The sequence below is a fragment of the Budorcas taxicolor genome, chromosome 6, assembly GCF_023091745.1.
Source record: "Budorcas taxicolor isolate Tak-1 chromosome 6, Takin1.1, whole genome shotgun sequence".
NCBI lineage: Eukaryota > Metazoa > Chordata > Mammalia > Artiodactyla > Bovidae > Budorcas > Budorcas taxicolor.
Window position 1 is genome coordinate 13,456,695 of NC_068915.1, and position 21,177 is coordinate 13,477,871.

At 36.5% G+C, this 21,177-nt stretch overlaps 2 protein-coding genes across 2 annotated transcripts; one reads left to right on the forward strand and one right to left on the reverse strand.

Annotated features, from left to right (window-relative positions):
* Positions 1 to 261: 261 nt before the first annotated feature.
* Positions 262 to 20,324, reverse strand: LARP7 (La ribonucleoprotein 7, transcriptional regulator). The gene is made up of 13 exons (XM_052641832.1): positions 20,211 to 20,324; positions 12,881 to 13,081; positions 12,651 to 12,751; positions 12,494 to 12,577; positions 12,201 to 12,365; positions 12,025 to 12,118; positions 11,602 to 11,952; positions 11,381 to 11,525; positions 9,419 to 9,567; positions 8,612 to 8,730; positions 5,160 to 5,319; positions 4,817 to 4,908; positions 262 to 406 (listed from the first exon to the last, which is right to left on the reverse strand). Exons 2-13 carry the CDS (start codon positions 13,077 to 13,079, stop codon positions 326 to 328), a joined length of 1,740 nt encoding a protein of 579 aa, XP_052497792.1. The 5' UTR covers positions 13,080 to 13,081; positions 20,211 to 20,324; the 3' UTR covers positions 262 to 325.
* Positions 1,134 to 1,780, forward strand: LOC128049588 (non-histone chromosomal protein HMG-17-like). Its single transcript, XM_052641833.1, has one exon. It carries the CDS (start codon positions 1,231 to 1,233, stop codon positions 1,501 to 1,503), a length of 273 nt encoding a protein of 90 aa, XP_052497793.1. The 5' UTR covers positions 1,134 to 1,230; the 3' UTR covers positions 1,504 to 1,780.
* Positions 20,325 to 21,177: the final 853 nt, after the last annotated feature.

Here is a 21,177-nt window from a genome sequence, read left to right on the forward strand (position 1 = left end):
GATAGTATTATTATTTTTGCATATATGTTGTTTTTGTAATATAAAAACAGCAAACTTAATGATAATTTCAAACACATTTATTTTCTAAATCACTTTGAGGTTGATTTGTGTCATATAATTTCAACAAACGCAAGGTTTACAGAAAAACTGTGGTAAACAATGTAACTGTCTCCAGGAAAAGTCGTATTTACAAATTTAAGAAAAACTATTTAATTAAATGTAGCTTTTAGAAAAACATTATGCATTACCACCATAAAAAAAAAGATATTCCTAAGAATAGCTCTAGTATCCAGTGAAATCTGAAGAGGTAAACAAAAAATTTTTTTCAGTCATATTCAGAAAATCTAATGTGTTGACTTGCTTGTTGAGTCTTTTCGAGTCTAATCTTTTCGGCTTTGGTGATTAACTACAGAGAAAAAAATCAGAAATTAGAAGGAACTGGATACCTAAAAACAGAAAGATAATTATGACTAGAAAAATCTCACAACTATTAGCTTGAATAAAATATTTTAAAAAGGGGAAGAGGAAAACAAATGAGATAATTAAGCTCAGGTCAAATCAGTTACAGAGAGAACTACCTAAGTTAGAGCTTATTAAATGTAGATATTAAATCTTTGAATTATCTAAGATCCTTGCATTTTAGTTCTAGACTACTAAAATTATTTTCAATTAAAAATAACCAATAATTTGGTTATTATTTAATTAATAAATAACCATAATTCCACCAACGTGGACCTACTATTCAGCACAGGGAATGCTCCTCAGTATTCTGTAATAACCTAAATGGGAAAAGGATCTGAAAAAGAACACATGTATATGTGTAGTAACTGAATCACTTTGCTATACACCTGAAACTAATACAACACTGTTAATCACCAATGTGTCAATATAAAATTAAAAAAATTTTTTTGACATTTTAGGAGGGTTGAAGACCAATCTTTGTTTCATCATATCCCTTGGGGTTTGAGTATTAAGACACTTTGCTTACAAATTTGAGAAATATTCTAAATAAGGATCTGCTATTAAAAGTACTTATTATTACACTCTTACATAAATAATCAAAAATTTTAAAGAAGGCAAATGAAGTTATGCAGAATAAAGAAGACCATTAAAAGTGCCCAAAAGCGGAGCAGTGTGAAGAAGAGGCGAGAGCGACCCCTGGATCGACTTAAAGCCCGCGCCCCACTGCATCCCCGTGTCCAGCGCCTACATCCCACCGCCGCAGCCACCATGCCCAAGAGAGAGGCTGAAGGGGATGCTAAAGGAGATAAAGGCAAGGTGAAGGACGAACCACAGAGAAGATCTGCAAGGTTATCTGCTAAACCTGCTCCTCCAAAGCCAGAGCCCAAGCCTAAAAAGGCCCCTGCAAAGAAGGGAGAGAAGGTACCCAAAGGGAAAAAGGGGAAAGCCGATGATGGCAAGGATGGGAATAACCCTGCAGAAAATGGAGACGCCAAAACAGACCAGGCACAGAAAGCTGAAGGTGCTGGAGATGCCAAGTGAAGTGTGTGCATTTTTGATAACTGTGTACTTCTGGTGACTGTACAGTTTGAAATACTATTTTTTATCAAGTTTTATAAAAATGCAGAATTTTGTTTTACTTTTTTTTTTTTTTAAGCTATTTTGTTAGCACACAGAACACTTCATTGTTGTTTTTTGGGGGAAGGGCACATCACTAACAGAATGTCTCAGAAGCTGAATTGACGTGGGGGGAAAATACCTTTCCCGTCTAGTTTTGAGAGACTTCCTCTTGGTTCCCAGGAAGGAGGGATTCCTTGATGCTGACACACATTAGCCACCTTGGCACAAACGCCTTGTGGTGTGGGAAAGCTAAAATTTAGTTTCTATGTCCTCTTCTCCCTCTCCACCTCAGCACAGACTTGACTCCACTAAACCCAGAGACCTGTCGGAACCTGAACCCCGTGCCCCCCCAAAACTGATGACGAGTATGTCAGGCAATCTGGACTTTCTAGTGTCACCGTTGAGATGGCGTCCTTCAAAAGAGCAGCAGTTCCTTTTTTTAGGCTGCGGCTCCTCAGAGTGATACTTCTGCCATTTTCATTTCCATTTCCTGAAAGTCAGGGTCGGCTTGTGAAAAGTTGTTAAACAACATGCTAAATGTGAAATGTCAACCCTCACTCTAAACTTTCCCTGTTCAGAGCATCACATGAAGATTTCATTGGGTTTTTATAGTGGCTTTCTGATTTTGGTAGTCCATTGAAAAAGGGAGTTTGAAAGTTGTATACTGTTAACGATTGTCTGCCCATGTCCTGCCTGAAATACCATGATTGTTTATGAAAAGTATCTTTAATAAAGCTGGATACAGTTAAAAATAAATAAATAAATAAAGTGCCCAAAAGCTTTCTTGATAGAAAAACTAAAGTAGCATATTTAGCTTTGGAGGAAATGAAAATCTTATTCTCTTATAAACACAGATTCTAATGACTATTCATTAAAATAGTTTTTTTAAGCTGGTGATAAGTGGTCATTGGCAGGAAGTGCCATTATTTATTTTTCATTTTTTTAATTGTGGTAAGTTTTTAGGAAGTCACCATTATTTATTTACTTTTCATTTTTTTAATTGTGGTTAAGTTTTTAGGAAGTCACTTTCAGATTAAACTAAAAGCAAACTGATCAGTGGAGTCAAAACTTAAGTGTTTAAAACTCATAACCATATGCTTTTCGCAAATTTTATGAATTCTATCTTTATCTGTTTAATAGCTGACCTGTCAGTACTTTATAAAGGAAAGACGAGCTCGGTAAAAACAAGAAAAAGTTCAAATGTGCTTTGCAAGCTAAAGAAAAATGAGAAAAGCCTCAATGTGTCTCCAATACCTGTTATCTAATTTTACTAAAATGCTTAATGTAATAAGGGTACACTAGAAAGATTTGGTTGAGGTAGAATGAATGAGACCCTTATGGCAGGTCTTTCCTTCATCTTACTGACCTTTTGTTATAGGTCTCAATTTATCTGCACTTGATTTTTATGTCAAAATATCATACATAGAAAACAAAGTATCTCTTTATCAATTGTCTTTTAATTCTTTACAAACTGAATAGAGCTTAGAAAACTGTCCCCAGTAGCCCTCTCCTCTACAAAGTGAAAAGAATAACCAGGATTTTCTATTAGTATTGTTCTTTCACTCAAGTATACTACTGTAGAAATGGTAGAATGGCATGTCAGCGAGGCATTTACACTATACTTTTGACTGTTAATATTTTCTAAAACACTTATTTTCCATCACTAACACGCTTGCTTGCTTCCTGTATCCCAGCTACACTGGCCTCCTAGTCTGACAATCTCCCTTCAAGACCCTCTGTGCTTTCCGCTGCCTCAGAGTGTCAAGCGGAGCGCCTAAATTCTCCTGGCTTGTCTGCTCACTTCCCTAAGGTCTGCACTACCGTCACCTCTGTAGAGAACTTCCCAAGGAACCTCATCTGATGTACCTCATTATACTTTTGAGTTTTCTGCACAGCACTGGTCATCATCTGACCTATATTAACTCTAAGCCTCATGAAAAAAGGAGACCTTGTTACTCATGGCTAGACACTCAGTTCTTAAACAGTGGCTAACACAAACCAATACCAAAATGTTACTTAAATGAATTAACAAAGTAGTAAACGAATAACCCTCTCTCCTCTGAGGAGCTAGGTCGTGTGGAACCTTTTTTCATTTTATGAAATGAGCAAACTAGTACTTTCACTGCTTTAGCTAGAATTCTATACTCTCAGATGTCTGCCTAACATACAAATCATGCTAAAAGCCTGATCCTATTCATTAACACATGAGAACTCTTCAACTCAATGAGAGAACTGCTCACTGGTTTCAACCGAATTTACAACATTCTCTGTCAGTGTGTATTTCCTTGTCTCAAATTTAATGTATATAGATGGAGTCTTTCTTCAATACGAAACTGCTTTTTTTCTAGTTTTAAAAATATACACAATTTAAATGATATTTTACACCAATTAGAAGGAAAAATATTATTTAACAAAGTGATTTCATTTCAATTGTGAGTTCTGGATTAATGATTTTAACATTTAAGTTAATCAAAGCTTAAGTAGGCTTTGAAATTAACACCTCATAGACCTGAAAGAGTCCTTAAAGAGGAAGGAGGCCTCTCTATCTCAACAAATTCAGACTGCATTCATGGAAAGAGAATTAACAAAGATCAGTAGAAAACCTCCTCCCAAGTCATTTTAAATTTCAATGAATCCTAGGAGATGCAAGACTGATGAAAAAAACTTGATTTTCCAATTATAAAAAAAAGAATTTTATAAATAGGAACAATTAACAAACTCAGAACATAGGAAGTATGATTTTTCATAAAATAATGCAATACATCTTTTTGGGTTTTACTGATTTTTACAGTACACATTTAGAAATTGATAATTATTATATGCCCTATTTTGCTCCAAGCACTTTAAGATGTACTAACTTTAACACGTATAATATTTTTAAAAAGAATAAACAGCTTACTAGCAACAATAAACATCTGATAAATTCTTAAAAGTAAAATTACTGAAAGACTTGCTTTAAATTATTATTTTTTTCTATAAATTATTTAATGTACTAATTTAAGCTTGTTTATTTCCCCTGTCAGCTATTCTAGAGAAAAAGGAATAAAGCTTACCATTGCTATTGGGAATGATATGCATAGTTTCTCAGTCTTATCTGTAGAGACTCATATCTCTAAAAACTACACTCTAAATACACTGTGCTTTCTACCATTAAGACAATCTTTAAATAATCATTTACCACCAAGTTATAAAAGAAACAGCCAGAAATTTAAATTACCAAGTATGAACTGATTACCTTCTCAGTGCCTCTTTTCTTTTCACGAGGTTGATTAAGTTTGGCCTGCCTATCTACCAAAATCTTCTGCCAATACCTCTGTTCATGATCACCTTTAAACAAACAAACACAAAAATGCTTATCACTGAACATAAGGATATAAATGAAGAAACACATCCATAGCTTTGTATTTTCAGTAGAACCAGAATAGTTTTCTGAGTTATTTAATGCCTTTTTTGCACATATTAGTGTAAAGAAACCTCCCCCAGTTTCATTTGCCAAACTTGGAAATTATAAAACAGTCACCCTAAAATAAGCATTGTTAAAATAAAAAAAAAAAAGAGGAGGTTCTATAAAGTTTTACCAGAAAGAATCTCTAGTTTCCAGCAGTGTTTCTTTTTAATTTCCGAATGTGCAGTTACTACTGCTTGAGCATCCTCAGGAGTTTTAAATCTAGCATGGCATTCTGTATCTCCTTCCAGCAAATCAACATAAACAACTTCTGAGATTGCTGCCAAAGTATCCTGCATTAGAATTTAGAAGGGCTTAAAATAAATAATAAAAACATTTCATTATAATTCTAAAATTATTCCAGTGTAGGATCTGTTATAAAATTGAGCCATATATCATTTCAAATTAGGAGTAACTAATTCATTCCAGTTAGCTTCTAAGATATATACAAATGGAGAATTCCTTGGCAGTCTAGTGGTTAGGACTCTTCACTCTCACTTCCAAGGGTACAGGCTCAACTCCTGGTCTGGGAGCTAAGATCCCATAAGCTAATAAGAAAGACACCCAAAACAGACCCCAAACCAAAAACCAAACCACCACCAAAAAAAAAGACCTCAAAACAAATGCTCTTAGAAATGGACTTGGACAAAGCTGAGGACCAATTTAACATCAACTCTAACAACTTTTTTTCATTTAACAGTATCTTTAAAATTGTACTAGATGGGAATGTGGCATAAGGAAAAAAGATCTATAGTACAGAATGTACAAATACTTTCCTCTAACCCTCAAATTTAGAAGAAGGGTTCCATGTCTGGGTGTAGTTAGAGAGTAAAATGAAAAACAAAACTGAAATGGCATCAAGGAAGAAGTTGTGTTTCCACTTACCTGGATAAAATCACTTAGGACTTAAAATATATGCAAACTTTTTATAACTACTTGTGAAAAATGTTTCAAGGAGCACAGAAAGATGTTTGGTTCTCAAGTTGTCTATGGGAATACAGATAGGGCTGGAGTTTTTACTCTGATAAAACATCTAAGCAACCTCTTAAGAGTCACGTAGCAATGAGAAGTTTTACCTATAAGGCCTGCTGTGAGGGCAAATTAACAAGATTCCTGCATTCCCAAGTCATTTTTTTTTTTCACAGCAGGTTCTACAGTGTAAGCAAGGTAATTATGCAGGAATGTTACACTAATTCTTAATTCATCAACTTCCATTCATAAAGCTAAAGTAACTGAAGGTTCCCAACTGAAAGAAAAAAAAAAAAGCAAGCCCTACCTACCTCAACCCCTTGAGTTTAAACCTAAAATTTCAAGATGCAACTAATTTAGACTATTTATTTATTAAAAGAAATATTTATTTGGCCATGCCTCTTGGCTCGTGGGATCTTAGTTCCCCAACCAGGGACTGAACCCAAGTCTTTCACAGTGAGAACTTGGAATCCTAACTACTGGACCACCAGAGGATTCCCTAGATTACATTTTGATGTTGAATTTTAAAATTCTGAATTACAGAAAAAACTCAGCAATACCTGGAAATATTACTTCATAAGAAAAGTGCCTTAGTTAATAATAAAGAATAAGTAGTAAAAATCCATGCTTATATATTAATACAAGCCAGGTACTAAGTCTTAATTTATCCAACACTTAAAACACTGCCTATCACAAAATAGACACTTTATAGGCAAATTCAATTTAAAAACTGAAAACTGGAGAGAAATATACTTGCCAATTCTTCCCATTTCTCTATCTAGTTAATGAGTATTTAATTTAAACACAAAGAAGGAAATATAGTTTTAAGTGATGAAATTTGAATGTGTTTACTGGTAGTAGTGAGAGTTTTGTAACTGATATATTTACTAAATATCCATTATAATGTCAGGCTAATCTCCAGATTTAAAACCCTTCTTAGAATGACAAATTAACCTGGCTATCACATGGGCAATTCACAGACAGCAGTAAGAATCATAGCTCACTTTTTGTTCCAGCAAAATGTAAGTAATAACCTGGTTAATAGCATTTATTTTATGATTTTGGTGATCAAAAATGAAGAATTTGTAATTGACATAATTACCATGTAGATAATAAAATCTCTCTGATAAATATAATCAAACCTATTCCCGTTATTCAAAATAACAAACTTTGAGTAATTTTTCTTTGAAAACTTGGGCCATCTGACTAACCACCGCAGCATTTACATCTTCAATTTTTTAATCCTTTTTATTGCAAAGTCTATTTTGCTAACAAATTTTGAAGTTCAAGCTAGTATATCAATTTGGGATTGACCAAATTCCTCATCAATACTGTAGTGAGAGTCTAGATTTACGTGTTAGTGACAGATACAGGATTTTAAGGGATAGGGTTTCAGATAAACAGTGCTTACAGATGGTTACAATGAGCAACTTTAATGGTTACAGAAGTTAAAAAATGTTTACTGGTAACAGTCTATGGAAAACCAAAACAACATACCATATGGTGCTGACCTCAGCTAAGAATTATAAATATACTTGCTATGTTACAGAACACATTACTTAGATTAAAAAGAAAGTGTTTCACTTAAATGGATGACAAAATTTAAAAGTAAATAGGGTACTCCCACTAAAAAGAGTATGGGAATAACAAATATTGCCATGCTAGTACAAAATGCCGTAGGGGATAAACTCTACAAAATGAAAGAAGACGAGAACTGCAGGGATAGGAACTTAAAGTGTAAACTATAAATTCTGGAGATTGTCAAAATACTTTACACTTTACTGTAATTGTTTCAAAAATTTTAAAATAATCGGTGTGGACTGAAAATACCAAAAAAACTTTCAGGAATAAAATTTTTAAAGGCTCTTCTTGCCATAAACAACAATCCTGCATTTTTTTCAGGAGAAAATTTCAATTCTCAAGAGGATTCATTAACAGACAAAAATTAAGTCTACGGTAAGTGAAAAATATGTACACTATCCCTTTTGTTTCAAAATAGTTCCGATTTTTTTTTAAGTCACAAAATCTTTTAGGAATTTATTGAAAACTAAAAGCTCTAATGAAAACAAATTACAAATTCTCTAGTTTGCTCCAAATAAGAAAACAGCAAATAGTTACAGTTTTATTTTAGAAACAATCACAAACCAACTTTAATGTTAGTTCAATCTTTATGAAAGTTTTATCCCTAAGTATTGCTCCAAAATCTAGTTTCTCTGGATTTTTTCTGAAAAACAGAAAAGGTCCCCTGAGAAAACAAATATTGGGAAAAAGCATTTAACTTAATCTCCTCTTTTGCTATAATAATTACAGTAGGGTTTCATCCTTTTCCTATATACAACCATTAGGGCACCAATAAAAATAAGCACAAATTGCTATTTTCCTATAAAGGATTAAACTAAATTCACTATAAATTTGATTCAGTGAGGAATTTCAGGTATCAGAATTTGCTTCAAGTCAGACTTAAAGGGTTATTATGGAATCAAACCCAATAAGCAGTTTACCACAAGAGAACAAATTCTAATTTGATTTGCCTTATTTTCCATATTCAAAACACTTTCACATGGGGGTTTTTAAGAAGAAAGAGAAACAACTATCATGGGGATTCAAAAGCATTACCTTGACTTGTTTCCTGCCAGGTAAAGGCTCGGTGCTAATGATCTTCACAATCACACCACTCACAAACTGTGGTCCTGCTGCATTAACTTTCTCCTGAGGACCACACTCTTCACTGTTTGCTGTTGATGCGAAAAGAAAAACACCAGAAAAATATCTCTTAATTTAATAATTTAACGCTTATAGGCCTGCTCTAGAGTATCAGTAATGGTCTCCCAGCTTTATTTAAGTAATTTAAACTTACTCATAAGGTCATTATATTGTAAATTATACTATTTATTACAGATTACCATAAAGTAAAATACAGAAACTCTTATTACTGTAAATGCAAACTTTTAGCATTAGAACACTTTTAAAATCTTAAAGAAAAAATGTCCCCTTTCACTGAACCAATAACAAATTGTTTTACTCAATAAAGAAATAAACAGGTATAGGTACACCGTTACAATTCAAATGTGGAAATTTATATTTTCAACTTATGGGAATTTAAAATATAAATATCAAAGATCATCTTTGTTTCTACAAATGCGATGAACTACAGACTAGGCACTCATCACTAATTTTGATTACTAATGAAAACTGTATAGAGAAAATTTATGTGATTAAAAAAGATTCAGTTTAAAATGAGCCCTTCAAATATTTTTAGGTTAAGGATAAACCATATCTGGACAACTTGAGAAATCAGTAATTGCTTTAATAACAACCACTATATAATTGAGTTTCAAAAGCTAAAGTTTATCCTACAATAACTCAGTGTGTTTTAGTATAAGTACAATATAATGTTACAAAAACTATCATATTGATGCTTACTTTTTTCATTTTTCATTCCCGAATTAGTAGGTACTCCATTTGTTTCCATTTCTGATTGTGATTTTATCTGGGATATTGTTTTTTTCAAAGAAGCCATGCTGGCTTTTTGCAGTGCTAAATACTCTTTCTTCAAATCCAACCATTCTGTTCTGTAGTGAAAATAATTGTACTTTTAAACAGTGACAACAGATCATTAAATAAAAAGTAAGTCTCAAAATACAGACATTCAGTGACTTACAACCACTCCTTCTCCCAATCTTTCTTTAAACACACTTAAATTATTTCCTGAGTTCTAAGTCTATCTGGCAAACAAGAAAAGGGGAGTTCCCTCTGTCCCAACATTCAGATTAAATGTTTTATATTTGCTGATTCAATTCTTGAATATTTTTCAAATATGTGACTGACAAAAATAAAAGCACTGAGTCAACTAACTAGGAACATTTAACTAGAAAAGTCAGTTAACTCTGGGTGAAAAATTAAAATTTTAAGATTTGTTAAACTGCTTCCAATTTGAAAGGTAACATTCCTCAGTATTTACTGGAATCAAAGGAATTTCTAAGAAGAAAAAAAACACCCCATGGAAGCAATTTATTTATTTACATACATTTAACGTGTAGAGGTTTCTTCAAACAGCTAGAGCTCCTCCAGATAGAAACACAATGCCTCTCCTGGCTCTGCAGGAGCACTCATTGTTACCCTAATCTGTGCCATCAAACAAGCAGATAGGGGATTTTTTTTTTTTTTAAAGAGGAGAATATCTGTGGTAATGGTTTTAGCTGTTAACATTGACATCTGTATACTTCAAAAAAAAAAAAAAAAATCCAGACCCACCCAGGACCATACATTCCCTGAGAGCTGATACATTAGAATAACAAAGGGCTCTTGTAATGATTCTCTGAGATAAAAAGGGAAAAGGAATTCAGGGGTTAAGAATAGTATAAATAGAAGTACCCAAAGTCCTTGCCTTTTAACCCTCCAAGAGGAAAACCGGAGTCTTTGGAAACTGTAATCCAGGAAAGTTAAGAAAGAAACTCTCTTTTAAAAGGTATGCCATTTCTTCTACTTATCTTCCACCTCTTGAGAAGATGGACTCCCTTTAACTTTAACATGGTAGTACTTTCTGTGACTTTTGAAATAGTAAGTGCTTCCATGTTTTAGTAGAAGTGAATCCAAATTACGCCACTGCATACAAGATGGCAACTTTTATATAATTTATCGAAGCTAAAAGGGGATCCCCTCTGCTTTAACATGGGGGTACCTGCTGTGTAAAGCAAAAGTAAGTGCTTCCATGTTTCAGTGGAGGTGTCTCCAAGTCAATACTTTAAAAGGACTTAAGATCTGGCATTTTACCAAACTGTTGAAACTGGCTATTAATGAAGCTCTGAAAGTAATGAACATGTAGCAAGTAGTCCTTTTAACGGTGAAATTGTTATTTCCACTTTGCTTAATGTAAGTTTGTCAGGCATTTATTCTGTTCCCAGATTATTTTCTAAATGTACTTTACAGGTTAAGAAAATTCACGTTTTTATTTTTCCCAAGACTGGGCTCCCCACCACTTAAACGTGGATGTACTTGCTTTGTAGCTAAAAAAGTAAGTGCTTCCATGTTTTAGTGATGGTAAGTCTTCTTTTTTCATTTTATCTTCAAGAAAATGCAAGGAGTACTTACTTACACTGCTGGTCTTTGGTATATTCAAGACATACCTTTAAATCTATTAAGGAATACCCTCTACTTTAACATGGAGGCACTTGCTGTGACTTCATAAAAAAATAAGTGCTTCCATGTTTTAGTGCGGTGGTTCCTTTTTAAACCTCAACACTGCGCAACTTCTGTGCAGATCACGGCTTCAGGCCATTACTGTTGCTAATATGCAACTCTGTTCAATTCAAATTGGAATTGCACTTTAGCAATGGTGATGGAGTGTGTCATTTGCCAACAATATAATTTGTACCGGTGACTTACTTTGATAGTACTCGTAATGGAATAACCTCTTCTCCCATTTTATGCCTCTCTTTATGTTTTTTCTTATGCTTTCTTTTTGCTTTCAGTAGGGATCCGTCCTTTATATCTCCAGTATCCTTCTCCTCTTCCGTAGAGACTTCTAATTCTAAATTAACAAGAAATAACGACATGAGTTAGGAAGAAAACTCCTTATCTAATCCTAAACATAAAGTCAGAAATACCTTTGCTTTCTTTACAAACTTCTGGAGCTTCTTTTTTAACGTTGTCTTTCTGAGACACTTTCTTAACCTTCGCTTTGGGAGTGAGGCAGTCTGCATCTTCAGAGCCGCTTCTTTTCCTCTTCCCTGCTTTGACTAATGGTAAGCTGGACCCTTCGGTTTTTTCTCGTTTTTTCTTCTTCTTTGTGGGTTGCTTTTGGGGTTCAGTAACCTCTACTTCAGAGCTCTCAGATGTGGTCCTTGATCTTTTCTTACAGACACTTTCGCTGCTCGCATCCATCTTTGACTCCTTGGTCTGGATATTGTCGTCTTTCTTTGTTCGGCCTTTCTTCTTCTTTTTCTTTTTCTTTTCTTCTGTAACAATGTTATTTTAATTACTTATTTTTACTTCATCTATGTTTAATAAAGTATTTAGTAATAACTCACCAGTTACTGTGAGAGCAGGAATGGGCTTGTTTTTCACTGTCTTGGGAAATACACCAGGTTTTCTTGGTGCTTCCTCTGGTGGGTTATTAAGAAACTGAAATGAAATAAGCAAAATTTTGTTACTGTTTAAAACACTTAGTAATTTTCTTTCTCTTTCTTTTAGGTTGTGGACCTACCTCAATAGCTTTTGCAGCTTGTTCTTTTGTTTCAAATTCCACGAAGGCAAATCCCTTTGGGTCCCCAGTAGACTTATAATGTGGTATACTTATATAAACAACATTGCCACATTTCCCAAATACTCTCTCAATCCAGCTGTGGTTAACATTTTTGGGAAGTAGTTCCTATGATAAATTAGTAATAACAAATAAAGTGTTAAAAACTTAACTGAAAATAAAGCTTTATTTAAATTGAATACTACAATGTTTCTGTTGAGACAACAGTTCCGAGCTTTTCCTGAAAAATGGCTTACCACATACACAGTCCGCTCATCCTCATCCTTTGGTCTTTCACCCAGTGGCTTTTTCCTCCTGATTCTGGTGCCTTCTAAATCCAGCTTTAAAACAGTACATAAAGTCAATACTAATTAACAGTATCATGTGACACGTAATATATGTAACGATTCTTACCTCTACAACAGCAGAACTTTTTAGTGCTCTGGCTATTAACTTTCCATCCGTGGTCAATTTTTTCATTTTGTTGAATGACACAAGAAGTGATATATCAACATCTAATGAAAACATAAGTTTAAAAAAGATTCAAAAACATTTTCGTGTATATTGTCCATTATATGCAGCATATATGGATTAGAAATAGATACAGCTCTTAAAACTGGTATAATACACTGAAGGAAACTTACATCCATCTCTAGATTTTTCTATCTGCTCTCGAAGAAATCTATCCTTGTGGAGATTTGCATCTCCAAACCAGAAGTCCACTTGCTTCACAATATCTGCAAGCACCTGTTTAACTCTAGACCGTTTCTTTTTCTCTACTTCTTTTTTCTTTTCTATGCTTTCTTCCGTTGCCTTTTCTTTATTTCCACTTTCAGTTTCCATTTCTGTCAAATATGAAGAAAAGGTAAATATTAAGTATAATTAGTGACCAAAAAATACTTAATTTAGCCTTTATCTGAAGGGAAATGGGCTCAAATATGTCTACCAGGGAAACATTTTCACTATTAGCTACGGAAACATTGATTTTGCCTGTTTCTTATAAAATTTATCTCTTATGTTAACAGCATTTTTTCATACGTTCTAGTATAGAATGATATACTGACATGTTCATTTCACAACCTCCAATGAGAGAAAAACACTTTATTTTTAAAAATGTTCTTTACTTGCTGACAAGACTGCAAAGTTCTGGACAGACAACTATCTCCCTGTCTTCTCTACTGCACTTAAAACCTTACTAATTTATTATCCTAAAGAATTATTTCTTTGTTTTGCTCACTGGTACATTCCCATTTCCTGGTATATAGTAATACAAAAATCTGTTGAATGGTGTCATCTTAGTTGATACACTAAACTTAAATACACACAAAAATGAGTCAGCAAAGAACTAACAGGGGGCCTGGGGTGATACTAAGACAAATGGCAAGTTTCATCTGTCTTCTCTGGTGCACTGGGGTGGGAGATGCTATTAGTTGGTATGCATGCAGGCCTTGAGGCTGTGACCAGCATGATAGAATAGATTGGTGGGCTTTTGGGTATCAAGGTGACCAAAACACCATACTAGTCTTAGATAAGGGCGGGGGGGAAGCAGCGGATGTGGGTTAATTGCTGTATTTTGGGAAGACTGGGACTAGGTCTCCAGATGAGAGGAAGATTCTGCCCCTACTCTATCTTCTGTCTTATATCCTTTAAAGCTCATTAAATAGATATTAGATTAAAGCCTATTTGTGTCTCCTGAGTCTGACTGTCAGCTATAATCTGAAAGTGCAGCAGGGATGCTGCAGATAGAAACAGATTTTGTTTCCAAGTGACATTCAGGAGGAGGGTACGAAGCCATGAATGCATTTCACTTCAAACCTCCAACTAAATGTGCATTCTCATCAAAGGAAGAGTATTTTGGCATTTTAAAACGGGCTTCTGTTGATCGGGTAACTACTAATTTCTAAAACATAGGTAATTTAGATGATGCTAGCCTAACTCATAAAATGGAAGTACATGCCAAAATTAATCATTAGAAAAACAATCAGGTGCTGCATAACCATTTATTTCTCACCTCCCACTCTCACTTCAACCCATCCTGTCAGGCTTTCCTTTCCATCATTCTAATGAAACTGAAAACTAGGATCCCCACTGTCTACCAGGCCTCTCAGGAGCATCTGCAGTTGCTAACTCCCTCACTGAAAACATTTTCCTCATTTGGCTTCCATGAGTTGTCTTCTCCATTTCCTTTTCTGGACCCTCTGACTCTGCTCTGCCTTTCCATGATGCCCAGGACTGGACGCAGTCAGTCCTGGGCTCCCTTATCTACACACACGTCCTTCCAGAGGGCCTCTGGCGTTAAGCTCCATGGCTCTCTATGCTGATGTTTCACAAACCTGTCTTCTCCACTCGCGACTTACCCCATTACCTCCCCATTCCAACACGCAAATACCCACCTGACCTCTTCACTTATTCATCTGAAGCATATCTCAAGCTTAAATTGAACTCTCAAATTTTAGCAAACCACGTTTTTTGCCTTGTTTTTCCCATCTCAGAAAATACCAGTGAAAATTGCTGAGAGGGCACAAACACTGAAATCCTTAATTTCTTCCTCACACCCCACAGCCAATTCATTAGCATTTCTGTTAGCTCTAGCTTTTCAAAATCCATATGACTCCTCATTTCTTCCATCACAACCACCTGTTCCAAGCTATCACGGGTATCTTGCCTGCAGTTCAAACACATCCTCACATTTACTTGCTTCTACTCCTCTTCCATTATCAATTCTCCAGATAGCAGCCCGAGTGATCATTTAAATATATAAATAAAATGTCAATTTCTTGAACAAAATCCTCCAAAGGTTTCTTCTCCCAGTCAGAATAAAATAAAAAATCCTTATTGTGGCCTATAGGTCCTATTAGATCTGGCCTGGGGGTTTCGCTCTTAACTTCTCACTTGCAGCTTCTTTCAGGGTGCTCGCTACAGCCTCAGCACACCGTCGTTCTGTCCCTTGAGCAGTCTAATGCATCCCCATTCCACGTCTTTCGCTCCTGCTGTTTCCCAGGCTTCCTGTCACGCCGGCAGGGATTACTTCCTTGTTCACCCAGGCCTCTGCAAATGTCACTTTCTCAAAGAGGCTTTCTCTTTCACCAAATCTAAAATATCCCTTCCCTGCCAACCATAACCCTACCCTCCCTCACTCACCACTTTCTATACTTATATGCTCTTATGCCTACCTGGAATTATAATTTTATTGCCTGCTTCATTATAATATAAACACTAAGAAGGCAGAGACTTCAGCTTGATCACAACGTTGGCATTTATTGTCTAGTTAAGTAATATAACTAACAGCATCTAATAAATGGTCAAGTATTGAGCATTTCAAGTTATTTTGTAAGGGGGTAGAATTATAAACAAAATACAAATGTAGGCTATGATCGTCACTACAGAATTCACTACTAACTCTTTCATCTGAAATATCTATAAAGGGCAGATTACCACTTCTCCTGGTGGCTCAGAGGTTAAAGCATCTGCCTGGAATGCGGGAGACCCGGGTTCGATCCCTGGGTCGGGAAGATCCCCTGGAGAAGGAAATGGCAACCCACTCCAGCACTCTTGCCTGGAGAATCCCATGGAGGGAGGACCCTGATAAGCTACAGTCCATGGGGTCGCAAAGAGTCTGACACGACTGAGCAACTTCACACACACACCACTTCTCCATTTGTTTTCATCGTCAAAGCCACCGTCTAAGGAGATAGTGGACAAAACTGCATAAACACAGAAAGCCACAAATCTCCCAGAAATCAGACTTTTCCCAGCATTCTCTTCTCAGCCCTGATACTCTCCTTCCTTTCTCATATATCTATATCTATCTATCTATCTATCTATCTATATATATATTTTTTTTTTGCGGCCTGGAGAATTAAGTTCAGAAAATCTTGCCCCATGTGAATAACACTCTGCAATTTTCAATCTTAAAAATCTGTAGAGAATCAAATATACCTTCATTTTCGAGTACAGACATGGATTAGATTAAACAGGAAATGAGCTATGGTACAAGTTCTCTTCCCTACACATTGGTTGCAGAAGATCAGGAAGTTACATGATAGTCATAGTTTACTTTTTCAATGTCCTATGATAACAAATAGGTATACTGTCATTCCATACATTCCAAATCAAAGTTCTTATCTTTCTTAGCAATGTCTGTTCTGCTGTTCTTCTCACCACCCTCATTTTATTTAAGGTTGACATAGTCTACTTAGTTAACCAGTCGAGCTGTTTACTAGCTGTATGGATTTGGGGCAAGTTAACTCAACTTTCTATGATCTACAAAGTGGAATAAAATTTATACTGACATACTAGGGTTATTTTAAAAATTAATCAAAATGGATAAAGCACTTTCCATTGCTGCTATACAGCACACAGTCAACAATATCTAACTGTTATTTATTATCATTTTATCATTTACCAATCTGTCATTAACCCCTATCAATGTAACCTTTGGAATGGCTCTTATCTTCATCCAGTGTTTTCCACAACTACTGTTATAATAATATGGAAATAGTTTATAAATTGTTCGATAAGTCCTCCATCCTTCACAGAAGCTGTGTAACTTGTCTAAACACAGGTCTAATTTTGTGACTCTAATGCTAAAACTTTCAACAATAATAATTCTTTAGCATCTTTTGGTAACACAGCATATATTTTTTAAAAATTGTTAAATGAATCAACTAGTTTCATAGGGTTTAAACAAAGAATAAAAGTTACTGTGTAACACCAGTTACTTTACACAGCTTGTTTTAAATCCTCATAATCCCTCTAGGTTATTTCTCTTAACTTTTTACAAAGGCTCAAAGGTTAAGTGACCTGGCTAAAGCTAGCTAGGTAAGTAAGCTCAGGTATGTTTAACTTTCACACTGCCTACGTTTTAGTAGAACCTCTTGCAACCTCTTACCATGTAGTCTATGTTTTGACTCAGAAATCCTTTTTTCAAATTGTTAAATTTTTTTTTTTTTTTACAATGTTGTGTTGGTTTCTGCTGTTCAACAACGCGAATCAGCCATCTGTGTGTTCGTGCTAAGTCGCTTCAGCAGTGTCTGAGTCTTTGTGATCCCATGGACTGCAGCCATCCAGGCTCCTCTCTGTCCAAGGAATTCTCCAGGCAAGAATACTGGAGTGGGTTGCCATGCCCTCCTCCAGGGGATCTTCCTGACTCAGGGATCTAACATTGCATCTTACATCGCCTGCAATGGGAGGCAAGATTTTTTTAACAGTAGCGCCACCATCAGTCATAAACATACATATATCCCCTCACTCTTGAGCCTCCCTCCCCTTTCTCCATCCCACTCCTCTAGGTCATCACAGAGCACCAGACTGGGCTCCCTGTGTCATACAGCAACTTCTCACCAGCTATCCATTTTACACACGGTAGTGTGTATCTGTTGATGCTACCTTCTCCATTCATTCACTCTCTCCCTCCCCACCCCGGCTGTGTCCACAAGTCCATCTCTCCTGGCTCAGAAATTCTTAACCTGAAATCCATGGAATTTGGGATGGATTTCAAAAATTATTGTAAATCCCACGAAATTTTCAAAGGTAAATTTTAAAGAAAAGGTGAAGCCATGACTTTTCTACATTTATAAAATGAACACGTCAATCATTTTATTTAAGTAATTAACCAGGGAACTAGTTAAGTGCTAAAAACCAGTTCAAAGGTGAACTCAAAAACTAGACAAGCGCAAATACAAGCAAGTAAAAATATTGAAATGAACTTGTTAACAGATGTAACACTAATCAGGGCAATAACTCTTAAGACTTATTTCAATTATAACTCATATAATTGTAACATAGCTCAATGACAATGAAAAGCAGAGATAAGCTGGAAAAGTAAGCTAGACACCTCTTTTTTTGGCTATTTCAACGTCTTTCACAATTTTTCTTTAAAAGGTTATAGAAAATATTTAGAGATGTATATGTATTTTCCTGGGAGGCTCATCCATATCTTTTAAATCACGTTTTAAAAGGAAATGGTGTGTCAAAAAGGTTAAGAACTATAGTTCTAGTCACATCTGACTATCCAGCGTTGCCTGCTTTCTTGTCTCTGTGCCTCTGCGCCTCTGCTTTAAAAGCTTCTCATCTAAATAAACTCAAAATGGATTAAAGATCTAAATGTAAGACCAGAAACTATAAAACTCCCAGAGGAGAACATAGGCAAAACACTCTCCGACATAAATCACAGCAGGATCCTCTGTGATCCACCTCCCAGAATTCTGGAAATAAAAGCAAAAATAAACAAATGGGATCTAATCAAAATTAAAAGCTTCTGCACAACAAAGGAAAATATAAGCAAGGTGAAAAGACAGCCTTCTGAATGGGAGAAAATAATAGCAAATGAAGCAACTGACAAACAACTAATCTCAAAAATATACAAGCAACTTATGCAGCTCAATTCCAGAAAAATAAACGACCCAATCAAAAAATGGGCCAAAGAACTAAATAGACATTTCTCCAAAGAAGACATACGGATGGCTAACAAACACATGAAAAGATGCTCAACATCACTCATTATCAGAGAAATGCAAATCAAAACCACAATGAGGTACCACTTCACACCAGTCAGAATGGCTGCGATCCAAAAATCTGCAAGCAATAAATGCTGGAGAGGGTGTGGAGAAAAGGGAACCCTCCTACACTGTTGGTGGGAATGCAAACTAGTACAGCCACTATGGAGAACAGTGTGGAGATTCCTTAAAAAATTGCAAATAGAACTGCCTTATGACCCAGCAATCCCACTGCTGGGCATACACACCGAGGAAACCAGAATTGAAAGAGACACATGTACCCCAATGTTCATCGCAGCACTGTTTATAATAGCCAGGACATGGAAACAACCTAGATGTCCATCAGCAGACGAATGGATAAGAAAGCTGTGGTACATATACACAATGGAGTATTACTCAGCCGTTAAAAAGAACTCATTTGAACCAGTTCTGATGAGATGGATGAAACTGGAGCCGATTATACAGAGTGAAGTAAGCCAGAAAGAAAAACACCAATACAGTATACTAACACATATATATGGAATTTAGAAAGATGGCGATGACGACCCTGTATGCAAGACAGGAAAAAAGACACAGCTGTGTATAACGGACTTTTGGACTCAGAGGGAGAGGGAGAGGGTGGGATGATTTGGGAGAATGGCATTCTATCATGTATACTATCATGTAAGAATTGAATCGCCAGTCTATGTCTGACGCAGGATACAGCATGCTTGGGGCTGGTGCATGGGGATGACCCACAGAGATGTTATGGGGAGGGAGGTGGGAGGGGGGTTCATGTTTGGGAACACATGTAAGAATTAAAGATTTTAAAATTAAAAAAAAAAAAAATTAAAAAAAAAATAAAATAAAAGCTTCTCATCTTCCTTGTCTTATCAAGTCCTATTCAATTTTCAAGGCCCAGGTTAAACGGCATCTTACTCTTTCTAGCTTTCTGCTAGCACATTTCCCCTAAACAACCGCCTCATCTGTTTCCCTTTTAAGTATGTCTGTTAACGCACTCAATAATACACTGGATTTTTTCTTCCTTCCATAACTGGATGTTCAGCTCTCTGAATGATAGAGACAAAAGTTCTGAAAAAGGAAATGACTTAATTTAAAAATACAAGTCCACATTCGCTATCTTTTGGCCACCAAAACTCGAATCTGAGAAGAAAAGCAATTCCCCTTTTGACTACTGCCCCTTTAGGTACCCGTCCTTCCTCAAGGAAGCCGTCAAACGCGGGACTACCCCAAACCTCCCAAAACCGGACGGCAAGCGCCCCCAATCACTAGAAAACTGGAACTGCAAGGGCTGCCGGAGGAGTCTTGCGCGTGCGCACAGAGAACCAGGACACTAGGGCAATCTAACTGCTGGGTTGGTGGGAGGGGGCGGGATGAGAAGGACCAGAGATGACAGAAAGGACCGGCATAGAAAAAGACTGAGAGTAATTCAGATCTCACCCAACCTGGGCTTCCCTAGAGTCCACTTAGAACTTACTCTGTCCAATTCCCAAAATACAGGGCCAGAGACTGCGTTCTTCAGTCCTTCGCGTCCCCCGAACCTTACAGTCGTGGTTATTTTAGCGTCACATGAGCGACAATTCTTCCGAACGCCTTGGAAAAGATGGGCCCAGAGGTTGTGCGACCGTCGTTTACGTCACAGGCGTAGGCCCGCTCAGCGTGGGGGCGGGACATCGGAGAACGCAGTCGCCACAGAGGCTAGCAGCCAAAGAGGAACTTGAGTGGCAGTTTGAAAACGGCCGTTCAGGTCCGGAGCCGTGGTGGGCGGGCTAAATAGTGGGGTTTGATCTGCTGCGGTCGCGAGTTGATGATGTCACGGCTTTTCGCGGGAGAAGTTCGAAAGTGGGTTTTGTGCAATGAGCAAGTTAGAAGAGCTGTTTCCACTCGGGAGTTTCTGGGGATTGAGGGTAGATAGGCTGGAGTTTTGAGCTCGAGGTGCTGTCACTGATTTTGATGCGACGGGCGAAGGAGTTTGCTCCGCCAGACGGGGTTCGGTAACGAAACTGTGTGGAGATAAGGTTGGTTCACGGCTTGGCCCAGCAACCTGTAAATAATTAGTGCTTCGTCTTTACCACCTTCCCCCAACTCCTGCTGGGCAGTTCCGGTATCCGTGTGAGAACCCGGGATGGTTTTGCTGTTTATTTTTAGGACTGACAAAGGGTCACTTCTTCATTGTCATCTGGTTACACACGATAGTGATAATTAGAACGTTGGCAAATGAAATGTGAGCATCTTTTGGTTGTCTGGACTGGACCGTTTCTTAAAAGGCTATTGGGCTCGTGATTCTTAAATTTTTAAATCTGTGAACCACTTAGGGATTCGAAAGATCCTGCTTGTTCCAAAAGAAAAGGACCAAAAACATCTCATCGTACTTAGCAAGAGCAGGTCATATTTTAGTGATAACACCGAATTTTATACATAAATCTAAAAAACAGCACAATAAT